Source organism: Ctenopharyngodon idella, chromosome 13 (genome assembly GCF_019924925.1).
Source record: "Ctenopharyngodon idella isolate HZGC_01 chromosome 13, HZGC01, whole genome shotgun sequence".
NCBI lineage: Eukaryota > Metazoa > Chordata > Actinopteri > Cypriniformes > Xenocyprididae > Ctenopharyngodon > Ctenopharyngodon idella.
In genome coordinates this window covers 33066612-33080380 of record NC_067232.1, presented here as the reverse complement: position 1 = coordinate 33080380, position 13769 = coordinate 33066612, and the positions used below count along the sequence as shown (strand labels likewise).

General features: G+C 36.2%; 1 protein-coding gene and 1 long non-coding RNA gene across 2 annotated transcripts in view; one reads left to right on the top strand and one right to left on the bottom strand.

The window, feature by feature from the left end:
* LOC127524563 (exportin-5-like) overlaps positions 1-2495 on the bottom strand; it is a 40562-nt gene extending 38067 nt beyond the window's left edge. Inside the window, exons 1-3 of the mRNA XM_051916181.1 lie at positions 2252-2495; positions 1135-1256; positions 8-80 (exon numbers count right to left, since the gene is read on the bottom strand). Of these exons, the coding sequence (XP_051772141.1) occupies positions 8-80; positions 1135-1256; positions 2252-2353 (297 nt within the window). The 5' untranslated portion in view covers positions 2354-2495. The remainder of the gene's footprint in view (positions 1-7; positions 81-1134; positions 1257-2251) is intronic.
* Positions 2496-6420: 3925 nt separating this feature from the next.
* LOC127524584 (uncharacterized) lies at positions 6421-9453 on the top strand. The gene is made up of 4 exons (XR_007933097.1): positions 6421-6634; positions 7567-7709; positions 8092-8223; positions 9263-9453. It is a non-coding gene; the product is annotated as an uncharacterized LOC127524584 (long non-coding RNA).
* The last annotated feature ends 4316 nt before the right edge of the window (positions 9454-13769 follow it).

Here is a 13769-nt window from a genome sequence, read left to right as displayed (position 1 = left end):
TGCTCACATCTGACAACAGGCCCATAGTGCAGTTCTTCAGCTGGAGCTTTTCTTGTGGAGCCATGTTATTCCACCGAAACCTGCTCATAGAAGAATGTGTTCAGTTTAGTGTTCAATGTTCACTATAGCTATGTTTCCATCCACCCATTTTGGGATATCGCATAAAAAAAAACCTAGATGGAAACGCACAAAATTTCTAAAAATGTGCATAAAAAAAAAAAAAAAAAAAAAAAACCTGTACAAAATATTCATGATTCTGAAGCTAAAAATACAGAATTATTTTAGACGAGTATGCTGGCACTCTGTCACTGACTAGATATATTTAAAATAATGCAGGCCACTTTTTACTGGTAACACAAGACATTTGGCATTATCAGGACCCACAAATATTCCCTCATTGCATTATTATACATTATATTCAACATTATATATAGTAGTTTAATGTAGTACTGTCACTAAAACTCTGTAAACTAAAATTTTTTCCTCACACAGTAATTTTCATTTTGGGTGAACTATGCACAACACATATTGTCACTATCCACGATACATAATGTTGCATTTTTATATTGCGATATATTGTTACACCCCTAGTATAAACTATGAAGGAAAAACATTTACCGAATAAACCCCTTGATGCACTAAGTCACCAGACTTTGTCTCAACAGAGGATGTGACTGGATAACTGGACTAATCAACGGACCAATTTCATTGCACAGCATTTCAAATGTTGGTTTGATCATTCTGAAATTCCTAAGCCAAAGTCTGTCATAAAAATGGTTCAATTCCCTTCCAGAAGTGACTCACACGATTGCGTTCCCAAACACCAGCATCCGAATGCAAGAGAACAGGGCAGTGTTTATTGCATTTCATCTGCTGCTCTGAGGCGCAAGTTATTTATGATGTACAAAAAAAGAGCCACAGTGGCTTCACCGACTACAGAAACTTGCAATTTTATTACAGATATTCTGCACCAATTTCCCAGGAAGTGATGATTTTATTCTCTTAAACACATGGGGTGCTTTATTCGCAAATGTTTTATGCACTACTTTTGCACACAAGTTAAATTCACAACTTTGGATGGAAACATATCTTATGATGTACATACACACACACTAAAGTGTTTGAGACACTTACTTGACTACATGCTCCAGTATCTGCAGCCCAAAGTGTCTGACCACTGCAGTCTGGGATTTCTCCGCTAACTGAAGACCACATTCAACGCAGAAGGGGCTTTTCTCTTTGAAATCTTCAATAAACTACAACAACACAGAAAAAAAAAACTATCAAAACATTTAACAACAGGATCTAGTACGGCTGCAACGACACAAAATTCATTGATCAGTATGTACCTCAGTTTTGGGGTGACTGTTTGATACAACAGAGAACAGAAAATCTGCCTTAAAATAATTTGTTTTATAAACAAAATTCTAAGCACCGTCATATACAATTAAGTTTACATTATGTATAGAATTTCTAGAACTAAATTACAATACAAAACTACAGTTTACAGATATTCTGAGTTAACATCCACATTCTGCACAACATTCGTCTAGTGCTGTGGTTCTTAACCTTTTAGACTCGAAGGTCCCCCATAGTGCAACACAATTTTCAAAGGCCGCCCAATATAAGATAATATATTTCCTCTGATTGATATTTATGACAAAGCTTTTATATATATATATATATATATATATATATATATATATATATATATATATGATTAGTATCATTTTTAATAATAATATTTTAATTTAAATAAGTTTAAGTCATCCTGCGACCCCCTTGCAAGTTTGCTGAGGTCCCCTATTGGGCCCTGGGCCCCTGGTTGAGAACCACTGGTCTAGTGCGACCTGCTGATCAATTTATTTAAATTTTGCAATGTCAATAAACGTAATCAACCGCGTGTGTGTCTGTATCCACTTGGCTGCATCCTTTGAGTAAATATATGATCATGTGAATGTGCATGCAATATTTTATGTTTGCAAAATACTCATTGACACAATGTCGCCTATTGCTACCTTAATTATGTTTCCTGATAAATGTTGATAAGGTTAGTATTATGAAGTAACACATAACAACATACACATAAACAAAACAAGACTTAATCGTTTGCATTATTGAATAAACATGAATGAAATGAAAACGGAAGTTGCCGTAACAACGTTATTCAAATGTGACCTCCATAATATGGATATAGGTATCAATACATACATAATAACCTGTTAATAATATTTGATAGACGATAATTCACCTTAAGGGCCTCCAGGCGGTATGTCTGACTGGATTCTGCCTCCATCATCACATTCACAGCCTTTGTAAGCTCATCGCACAAAGCACGTATCGGTTCGGCCATGGCTTTTAAGCACGTCCAGCAGATGGGATGTAAAACACCAGCAGACTAGTAAAACGTATTGCACGCTTCGCTACTAGTTCAGCCTCTGTAGATGTGCATTACACAAAACGTGGTAGGTCTCTGCTGTCTGTGGACCGCCTTAATCAAGATGGCGGAAGTTACGTGACCTCTGGGGATTGTAGTTTTTAATGTTCTTGACAAACGCTATAGTTTTACGTTCGCTATTCGCTGGATACGCGCTTTTCCTATGGAGCTATGATTATGACAATACTATTTGAATTTGAATTGTGTACATTTGAATTATAGACAAGTGTAATTTAATAAAATTGAATATTATGTGGCATTTTACATAGTTCTGAATTTGCTTTTTTAAAACTTGAATATTAAACATTTGAAATATAGCACAACTGAAATGTTTTCGGTCCATGTAGGTCCGTGTATCTTTTGGTCATTCGTTTTTTTATTTAATATTGAAATCGAAAAATGAAAAAACGGCACTTTTTTAGTTTTTCTTTTTTTTTCCAAACAAAACAAAAAACAAGAATTCGGCTTGATTTTTTGTTTTTCGTTCAGGGGTAGAAAATGAATAAACAACTTGATTATTTGATCTGTACATGTGGGCGGGAATGAAACACCCCTTTTTTGCTGATTGGTCAACCAAATATTAAACGGTGCCGTCATCAGTTCTTCCGCAGTTCAGCGCAGCAGAATAATAGTCCTTCGCTGCGATGGATTTAACGCGTTTATTGCAACTACATATAATCTTTTTTTTAAATTTACATTTAATCTTAAGGCGAGACACTACAGGTGAATAGGGATTTTTTTTAAATTAGAAGATATCACTGTGAAACTTCTCCAGTTTATTACTGGCATAAACATAAGAAAAAAATGTATTACAAGTTTTGTGTAAATTTATGTTTTAATATGCAAATGAGGCCTTATATACTTAAATATACGCTCATTTGCATACATTTCCAAAAACAAAATCTGGAAATTGGAAAGGTCCAGGTTTAAAATTCTTGGTTCTATTTGTTGACATATTAGATGAAAGGGCTTTTACAGAGGGGATTCTGGATATCTTATTTTGTGCTTTAGTTAGATTAGATTTAAATTAGAGAATACTGACAATAGCCTTAAAAAATCTATTTTCGCCATGTTTTTTTGAGTAAAAGGACCTATAACTCAGGATAGGAATGATATATCAACAAATCCCTCTGTAAAAGCCTTCAGAATATAGATAGGAATAAAGCTGTAAAGTTTGGTGTATGTAAGTTCTGCTGAAGTGGAGATTTCTGACTCAGAGCAGGAGAAAAAACTAATTTTGAGAAAACGGCCTTTAAACATTTTTACTGTAATTGAAATCTATAGACGCAAATAGATGAAGTGCTATAAGATATACACTTAAAAATGTATTTTGGATGTTTTCTTTCCACCAGTCTGAAAAAACACTTTATGAAAAGCCCAAAAGTGCAAAATCTCAAAATTGACCGGTGCCTGAAAAAACAGTGTTTTTGCCTGTAGTGTCTCCCCTTAATCTCTATCTCTTTCTCATCAAACAGCCAGACTAACGAATGACTTGACACATAGGCTACCATATCGAGGCAGAGCCTATATAGATGTTTTCTTCTGTGTGTCCATAAATTCGCCAACTTACGCGTCTGTAGCTCAGAAATATTATTATCATTATAATAGTTTATCTGAGAAATAACAATTTACTAAGCACCTGTACTCACAACTACCTAATATCCAACACCTTTGGCACACTGCCTGTTTTATTATTGCTGACCACCTATCAAAATCTGTGTGGCAATGCTGCGCGACTCACGGGACAGACAGAGATATAGTGAAGCCCAGACCAGTATCAATTTAAGTCATCATACACAGAAGTAATAACTTTTGTTTTAGGCAATACGCTGAGATTATTTAATTAATATTAGGCCTAAGTATTGGCCGGCTAACTGATGGCAGAACGGTTATTTTCTCTGCCAACTAAACTTCCAAAGCAAATAAAGTCACAGAACCGTTGAGCGACTGACTCGCAGTAGGCACAGAGTTGTTTCATTCTTGAATGAATAACAGTCTTTGAACAACCTATTAATATAGACGATGATTCAGTGACCAATTAATTGGACAGCCACTTGATTTTATTCCTGAATGAATCGAATCCCTACTCGTTTTGAACGAATCGACAAATGAATAAATGACTCCTTCCTTAACACAATGACTTACCGCCACCTACTGGCGATATTAGGCCTCCTTTCATAATCCAAGTATCATTTCATTTCGTCATTTCATATTTCTGAATAAAAATGTTGTTTAAAATATTAATCTTATTATATTATAGGCTACAGTTGTAATTAATGTGTAAATGTATTTACTGTAAGTAGCTACATCTGAAAGCATCATTCAGTTGGTTGATAGGCATTAAATATGAAAACCTTTCATCTTTGGTTTATTGTACAAAGTCTTATTTCAGGGTTTTATTCATATAACTCAAACAAGTTCACCTTAAAATCATTAGCCTATGACAAATTCATATTTCACTAAAGTCAATCAGGGATTGAAACAGGGATAACGGCATTATGATATCCATCTGTTGTATGAATAAAAATCATAATAGAACTATAATAGATGTGCTGTGAACATTAACTACGATACGATGTCATTTCTTTTCATATCTGTCATATTATTTCAAGTTCCTCCATTGTCTAAATCTCAGAGTATTGCCTTAAAAAAATGTTATGCCATCTGTGTATGATGACTTAAATTGATACTGGTCTGGGCTTCACTATATCTCTGTCTGTCCCGTGAGTCGCGCAGCATTGCCACACAGATTTTGATAGGTGGTCAGCAATAATAAAACAGGCAGTGTGCCAAAGGTGTTGGATATTAGGTAGTTGTGAGTACAGGTGCTTAGTAAATTATTATATCTGAGATAAACTAGTATAATGATAATATTTCTGAGATAAACACGCGTAAGTTGCCTAATTTATGGACACACAGAAGAAAGCCTTGTCTAGGCTCTGCCTCGATATGTGTCTCAAGTCATTCGTTAGTCTGGCTGTTTGATGAGAAAGAGATAAAGATTAAGATTAAATGTAAATTTAAAAGAGATTATATGTAGTTGCAATAAACGCTGCAATCCATCGCAGCGAAGGACTATTATTCATGTACATGTAGGCTACAGATCAAATATTCAAGTTGTTCATTTTCTACCCCTGAACGAAAAACGAAAAATCAAGCCGAAATCTTGTTTTTCGTTTTGTTTGAAAAAAAATGAAAAACGAAAAAGATGCTGTTTGACCAAAAACGAATGACCAAAAGATACACGGACCAAGGCTGTACTTCACTCATGCCCTTGCTCTTATCTTGTCCTAAGTGGAGCCCTACGCCTGTCAATCACAGTCATATACTTTCAATCTTAATTGAAACATAAACTACACACACAAGCACAAATGTTCATTACAAAATTAACATTTTAATTTCAAAACAAATTAATTAGATTAACGTGTTAAGTGGGAGGACACTTGGTGACTTTAGTCTCATTAGCTATGTGAACACAAAAATCATGGACATGATTCAGATATGTTAAAGGGTCAGGAAAAAGGGTCAGCTCCTTCGCTGTTAAAAATGGCCGCCATAGGAAATTAATGGGAAATAAGAAAACATACAAAAACTCTGAGAATCTTTTGGTGGTACAAACTACAAATCAACCACTGTGCAGGAAAAAGTTTCTGCATATGTGAAATAATCAAGAATTCAGCCACTATGCAGGAAAAAACAGCAAGTAAGAAGTTTACACACGCACACAAATGAACTGGTGTGGCTGTAACACTGAGCCAAAAGACTCAAATAAGAGGTTGAAATCAGATCTGATTCTGAATCAGATTGATTGATGTAACCCGGGTAACCCAGCCCAGTAAAGAGAAAAAAAGTTAAGAAAAGGGGGGGGGGGGGGGGGAGAGAATCTAGAAGAAAAAGAGATTCATCCAATCACTGATCGTGCTGCAGTGAGAGACACCCCTAAGAGCCAATAGTAGCGGCGCATTCACAAGTCCCGCCCACTGGTCGCGCCGGCGCTGCTTTCAGCGTGAGCATATGAGAGAGAGTCAGAGCAGATCAGCACAGACCGTTTCTCCACAAAATCCATTGATCTAACCGGAAATGTGATTGAAAGTGGAGCTTTTGAAATCGATGCGTCAGCCTGAAGTGATGTGGTCGGAGAGAGAGAAGAGAGAGACGGAGCGGATCCCGGAGTGGATCCCGGAGTGTATCAGCACTGTGAGTAATCTTCCTTGTGTGAATAAAGATACGATTCTGTTTTGCTTTAGTGAGTGAAATTCCAGATATTAATCCGAATATAATGTAAATGACATGTCGAAGTTTCTAAAATGATTAATTCTGAGCCGTTTTGAGTAGGCCGCGTGCACACAGCGCGAGCTGAACTGATTAACGTTAGCACATGGGCTAAAGCTAACACGCGTAAACATGAAATGCGACAAATGTGATATATGAGTGTTTGTGTTTAATATCTGCCTATTAATGTTTAATTTGACTGTGTCAATTTGAGATAGTCATATGATTTATGGAAATGTCTGAATCAAAAGTTAATTGTGTTTTTCAAGGCCTGTCTTTCTTTCTATGTGTGTGAACGTGATGATTATTGTTTATTCTGGTCAATAAACCTAAATATAACTTTCACTTTACAATAGGGGGTCAAATTTTGTTACACACTTTTAGCAATTTTTAAATAAAACCTGCACTAATTAAACATAGTTGCTAGCTTCTTATTGTTCAGTTTATTTAATTGGTGAAGTACGTTACTACACAAAAATAATATATGGTTTGCTAAATAATGGCTAAAAGGCGTTTACTGTACATTCAGTTAATCATCAATTACTAGCTTATTTTTGTTTATTTATCGCATGAATGTGGATCCTTCAAATGTTTAATAAATTTTAAATAATGGCTAATATGCCCTTACTAGCCTATATGTTAAGTTTATCATTAATTACTAGTGTGTTTGTGCTTAACACATGCATAATTGTGGACCCTTAAAGTATTACAGATCTCTTTTGAGATCTGCCTCCCTTCCCTTCAGGTACAGTCATTTTATGTTCATCTGTTTACATTTATAAAGGTAAGAAGATATATATCTGTCTAAGAAGATGAATGTGTATCATTTCCATCTCTTGTTTTTTGTTCCTTGACAGACCCAAAGGAGAAGGACAGTGGATTCCCAAACCACAGAGAAATGAATGACTGTTGATGAGTATCAAGCACAACCTTGACAGAGACTCAGAAGAGGCTGAAAAAAATGGAGGAAAACGAAAAATTGAGAAATGACGACAAAAAAGTAAGAAAAATGTTCAGAGGCGCGTATTAGTTATTTTACTGTTGTGGTAAATCAGCAATCAGCCATCAAACTGTTTGGTGGTTTACTTCAAAATTATTGTAGAACTGCTATTGTTTCAATGTTATTATTCAACTTGCTATGTAAATTTGAGACAAAGAATTTAATAATTATTGGTAATTAATTGCATTATTATCAAGTATATGACAAGAAACCTGAAAGTTATCCAACCTCTAACATCTGGCATGATGGCTTTGTAAAATGCATCATTAACATTAAATTCATCAGCTTAGATGACCATATGTACACTGGAGGTAGTCGAGTTGGTAAATAGGTATAAGAGATTGCTTTATCATATTTTATTTTGTTATATTTTTGTTGCTAGAGCTACCAAATCTGATAAATGAAGTGAAGATTGCCCTGAAGTCTCAGTGTCCGTCAGCATCAGTCAGCTCTGACTTGGAAGATGGGACAGGATTTGCCACAGAGTAATTACAGAGCCCTTCCAACAGAACAGGTAGTGTACTAGTTTATCTAGTCAATGAAGTGCTGAAACCCTGTTGTTGTTGTTATATTCAAAGTGATCCAGTGGGAGTAAGTTTAGGTTAAAGGATTAGTTCAGTTTGAAATTAAAATTAGCCCAAGCTTTACTCGCCCTCAAGCCGTCCTAGGTGTATATAACTTTCTTCTTTCTGATGAACAGAATCTGAGAAATAATAAATATTCTGACGCATCCAAGCTTTATAATGGCAGTGAACTGGATCAACGAGTATAAGGCCACACGGCTCCAGGAGGGTTAATAAAGGCCTTCTGAAGTGAAGCGATACGTTTGTGTAAAAAAATATATCCATATTTAACAAGTTATGAAGTAAAATATCTAGCTTCCGCTATACCGCCTTCCATATTCAAGTTACGAAGAAAGTGTAAACTGGCGTCACGTCAGTTACACTTTTTCCGTAAGTTGAATAGGGAAGGTGTAGGACGTAACGTAAGCTTTTTGAACTGCAAGAGTTTTACACTTCCTTTGTACATTGAATACGGAAGGCGGAAGCTAGATATTTTACTTCTTAACTTGTTTAAATATGGATATTTTTTTTTACACAAATGCATCGCTTTGCTTCAGAAGGCCTTTATTAACCCCCCCAGTGGAGCACTTTTATGATGGATGGATGTGGATGGAGAAACTTTCTTCAGCTCATACTCATTGATCCTGTTCACTGCCATTATAAAGCTTGGATGCGTCAGAATATTTATTACTATTTCTCAGATTGTGTTCATCAGAAAGAAGAAAGTCATATACACCTAGGATGGCTTGAGGGTGAGTAAATCTTGGGCTAATTTTCATTTCAAAGTGAACTAATCTTTTAAGTGTCTTCCTCAGTGCCACAATAGTGGCAATTCCTGTCAAACTCACAACTTTTTGGTTCCATTTGGAAGTCCAGATCCCCAAACATGCTGCTGTTGATTTGTCTAACTTGATCTGTAGTCATGGACTGTGGGCCACTTTGCTTCCTAACAACAGCAATGTTTTGCCTTTTTATTTGTTTGTCTCACAGGAGCAACGTTGTAGAAATTGTCCTCATGTGGTGCCCGCCAGCACTGGTGCAACCATCAATGCCAAACTTACTGAAATTAGAGGGAAGAAAACACAAAAACATCCGAAAACCTTAATGGTCTTTGATGATTGATAGCCGTGACAGTGTGTTCGACGTATTTTGTTGTTGTTGTGTGTTTGTGTTCAGTTTGATATCAAGTTGTAATTCTAAATGACTCTTGTGCAGTATAATTTGATTGTCTCTTTGATTGTGTTGAAATAAAAGTATTTCTGATGCAAAATTGTGCAAGTAATTGACTGAAATCATAAATGATTTGTATATGCAGAGATATTGTAATATTGACTAAAATCACATAAGATAATTATATGTAGAGATATAATAATATTATTGTTGTAATATGAGAAATAAATGAAAACATATAAAGCTTGAAGAACAGGCACATAATTTCCCTATTAAAAACATAAAATCTGTATAAAATTCATGTGAACAAATTATGCAAAATTTAACAATCCTATATGACTCGGATATGATTCAATCAAGAATTTTAAATGATTTGTATAGGAAATACCATGATTTCCAATCATATACCATTGCATACTGTTGTCATGTAAAATTCATATAAGACTTTTACAGTATTCATATATGGCCTAAAAATCCCATATATGTTGTATGTGTGATTTTTAGTATGAAAGTGGCCAATAATCTGTCTGATTTTGTATATGACGTATTGAAGTAATATAAAACACATAAGGTAATTCTGGCTGATTTGAGTAAGGAAGATATATGATTGCTGTATATGAAACATACGGGTTTTTTCATATGGGGAGTTATGAATTTGTGGTTTTTAATTTAAATTTTAACCATTTAATCACTGTAAAAATTATTTTATGGCTAAGTAAATAAAACAATTTTTTTTAAAAATGAACAATTTTTACTTGCAAATATTAGACATCCAACAGACAAGTAAATCTGACTTGTGATGTCTCTGGCATATTTACACGAATTAATAAAGTACTTGAAGTAAATTTAAAAAATCGTGTAAAATGTACGTCTTGAAGCAAGGAATCTGCGCATGCGCGGAAAGAAGGAAACACGCAATCATCGAGGGCTTCTCCAAATTCCATTCCATCTGCTTTCGACAGGTAAGCAACAGTAAAAACTGCATTATATTAGGGATTTTTTTTTATTTAATTTATTTAGCAAATGTAATTTTATTCGATGATTGTGTTGTCATCACTTAATTCTGTACATCTAAAGTTTAGAGTGTTCTTAATGACGAGTTAGCTTCGTGAAACGTTAGCCATATATTTTTAAACTTTACGTTTTACATATATACGGCTAAAACCTTGAAATGATTACTGAAATCGTGATCTTTTTGTTTAATATTTGTTATTTTGCAGCGACGAATCAACAATAACGTTATATGAGCATGTTTTCGTTTCCTCATTTTAAGTAACATTAAATCGTGCACGATAGAATTCATTCTCTCATTCATTTGCTAAATCGTGCATACTATTTATTAAACAGTTCCCTTCTTTTACTAAATCGTGACTACGTTGTAAATTATAATAATTCGTTGCCTTATTTAAATCAAACCGAGTGAACAAAATAGTACAATGTGGACAAGATTTACTAAATCGAGGGAACGAATTATTCATTCGTGGTCACGATATATTTATCCGCATGTTGTGTGCCACATGCTAGCGTTAATGTGAGGAAATGGAGACCAGTACTTGTACTATGGAGGTAGATTTGTAGCTAATCTCCAAATAAATAGATTATGATCCACAAATAAATGTAAAAATATTCACAAAAAAAAAAATCATCGAAAAAATAATCGTATGCACAAATGAATAGAATGAGATCCACAAATATATGTTAGTTTCACAAAAATGAATTAAATTCACAAATAAATAAAATGAGATTAGCTAATAAAAAACATATTCCCAAATATGTTTTTATGTCACAAGCACAAGTCTGCCTGCATTTATTTGTGAATCACCTCACGCATTTGTGGATTCTGAAACAATTCTAGGTCATGACTGCAGACAAATCCACACATAGGTCGACTCCACCCACCGACCACTCAAGCTAATCAGATAATGGCCATGTTGCGCTGGCCAATCGCAGCACACTCTCGCTACAACCAATCAGGTTTTGCTTTACAATCGGGGGCTGGAACAGACTCTTAAAGGAGCTCTGTACTATTCCACCATGGGTGCATCATTAGAATTGAGCTGAAGCTGTTTGTGTGATAAAAACACCCCGTTTACAAAATGTAACAGACTTTATTGTGATTAATCTTTTAATTTGTTTTGGTAAAGTTTCAGCCATCATTCGGACAGGGTCCGCTACACAAAAGATTTTTGGAGTATATTCTTTATATTTCCATCAGGATCAGTGAATCGGGATAAAGGTCTGTTTCTGGCCTGTGTCTGTTTTTCCACAGCTGCCTTGCTCACAAACTTCACTAGCCTGTGTTTTTGTACTTTGTTTATATCTGGATGATACACCAAATACGCCGGGCTGTTCTTGTCGTAACCTACAAAACGACCCTGGTCACACCTGGAATCAAACTTTCCCTTGTCCTGTTTGTACGTGTAGCATACAGATCCAAACTTTTGCATTTTAGACACATTAGGCTTCTTGTTTGTCAGCGCCTGTTAAAACACCTGTTGCGTACCATTGCTGCTGTTTGTACTGCGTAGTGCCATAGCTGCTTTGGTAGTGCACTTTCAACTATGCACCTACCCATCTCAAAAGAGTACGCCAACCCCTCTCTGCAGTTCCGTTCCCCGGTGTGGGGAATACGGAGCTGATGTTTCATGTCTGATTTTGTTTTTCCTCAACAGTGCTTGAAAATCACTGCATGTAAACTCTGTTCTGTTGTCGGATCTGATGCACCTCACTTTCCCGTAAGGGGATACATCTGCTAGGAACTTTTCAGTAGCCTGTACGGCAGGGGTCTGCAATTAAGTTTGGCATCGGGCCAAAAAAAAAAATTCGCCACTAGATGGCAGGCCAGAACATAGTCAAAGGAAATGAATTGATGTAAAATGCAACTAGAATTGCCTGTGACATACTGTTACAGTGTCTTTTGTAACTGGTATTGAGCTGTTACTCTGGGACAGTACAGTCATTAACAAAAGCCACATTTGTGTAGCGGTGTCCGGGTTTTACACTGGATAAATTAATAAAGCAGAGTAGTGACACATAACCTGGCAAGTATATTCATTCACCAACTTGCAACACAGACCGCCTTGTTAAAACACATATGGGAGATGCGGAATGGATAAAAATAACTCAAAAAATAAAAGAGGACTTTAATAAGCCCAGTAATGGCATGTTTGAGTCATGCTCTTAACCAACTATGTTTTATTTCCTCTTTCCATATTGTGAATAATAAATGTGTATCATTTTAATTTGCTTGTTACACAATGGAGCCTTATTGTAATAATTATTTGACGTAGCCAACTTTTACACATAGAATTATTCCTTGGCTTCCTCACGTACTAAACTGAATTTTTTTTAATTGTTTGTGTGCTGAAGGTACGCTATTACGTCATGTGCAGAGTGATGTTAACATTTTAGCTAGTTGGTGAGAGAAAAGAGTCTAAAGTGGAAAGTTAACAGCAAAAATAGGGCATACAAAGAAGAATGGAAAGACAACTATGCATTCATCCTACCTAGTTTTGTGAATGCAAAGCCGGTGTGTCTTATCTGCAACGAAGTTGACGCTGTTTTCAAAGAATATAACACAGTGTCTACACCGGATGCGAGCGGCGCGTTGCGACGCGTCAAAAGATAATAGAACCCATTTTAATCAGTGATATTGTCCACACTGAATGCGGCGCGGTGCGGCGCGAGTCACGCGACACAACACAACACATTCCTGACAGTAAACGGATTCTCCGTTCTGTTTCTGACGTAGCCTAGTCCAAGTGCTTTGCAACAGTCGGTTTGTCGTGTTCAGTGTAGACAGCTTTTGTTGAGGTGCGGCGCAATGCGACGCAAAAAAAAGGCGAGTCTGGTGTAGACGCGGTGATAATATTAGAGGCGAAGACGAGACGAAGATCTATTTCAGAACCAGCCGCTATCAAAATAATCTGGCTGCGGGCGCGGGCCAGATATTATTGCTGGTGGGCCAGTTTTGGCCCGCGGGCCGCCTATTGTCGACCACTGCTGTACGGTGTCACTTTTCCTCTTTAGGAAATATACGAACACTGCGCTCGAGTAATCGTCAGTGAATGACTGCACATATTTGTAACCGTCTATCGACTCTGTGGCTACTGGACCTGCAAGGTCTGTGTGTATCATCTGTAAGGGAGCCTTTGCTCTGGTATCAGGGTCCCTTTTTCTGGTTTTGGCAAACTTACCCTGAATACACACCTCACACTCTTGTTCGGGTCTGCCTGTTTTACCCTTGATCTGCATACCTTCAACAACATCCTGCAACTTAAGAACATCATCATAGTTACAGTGGCCTAAAATCTCGTGCCATGTTTGT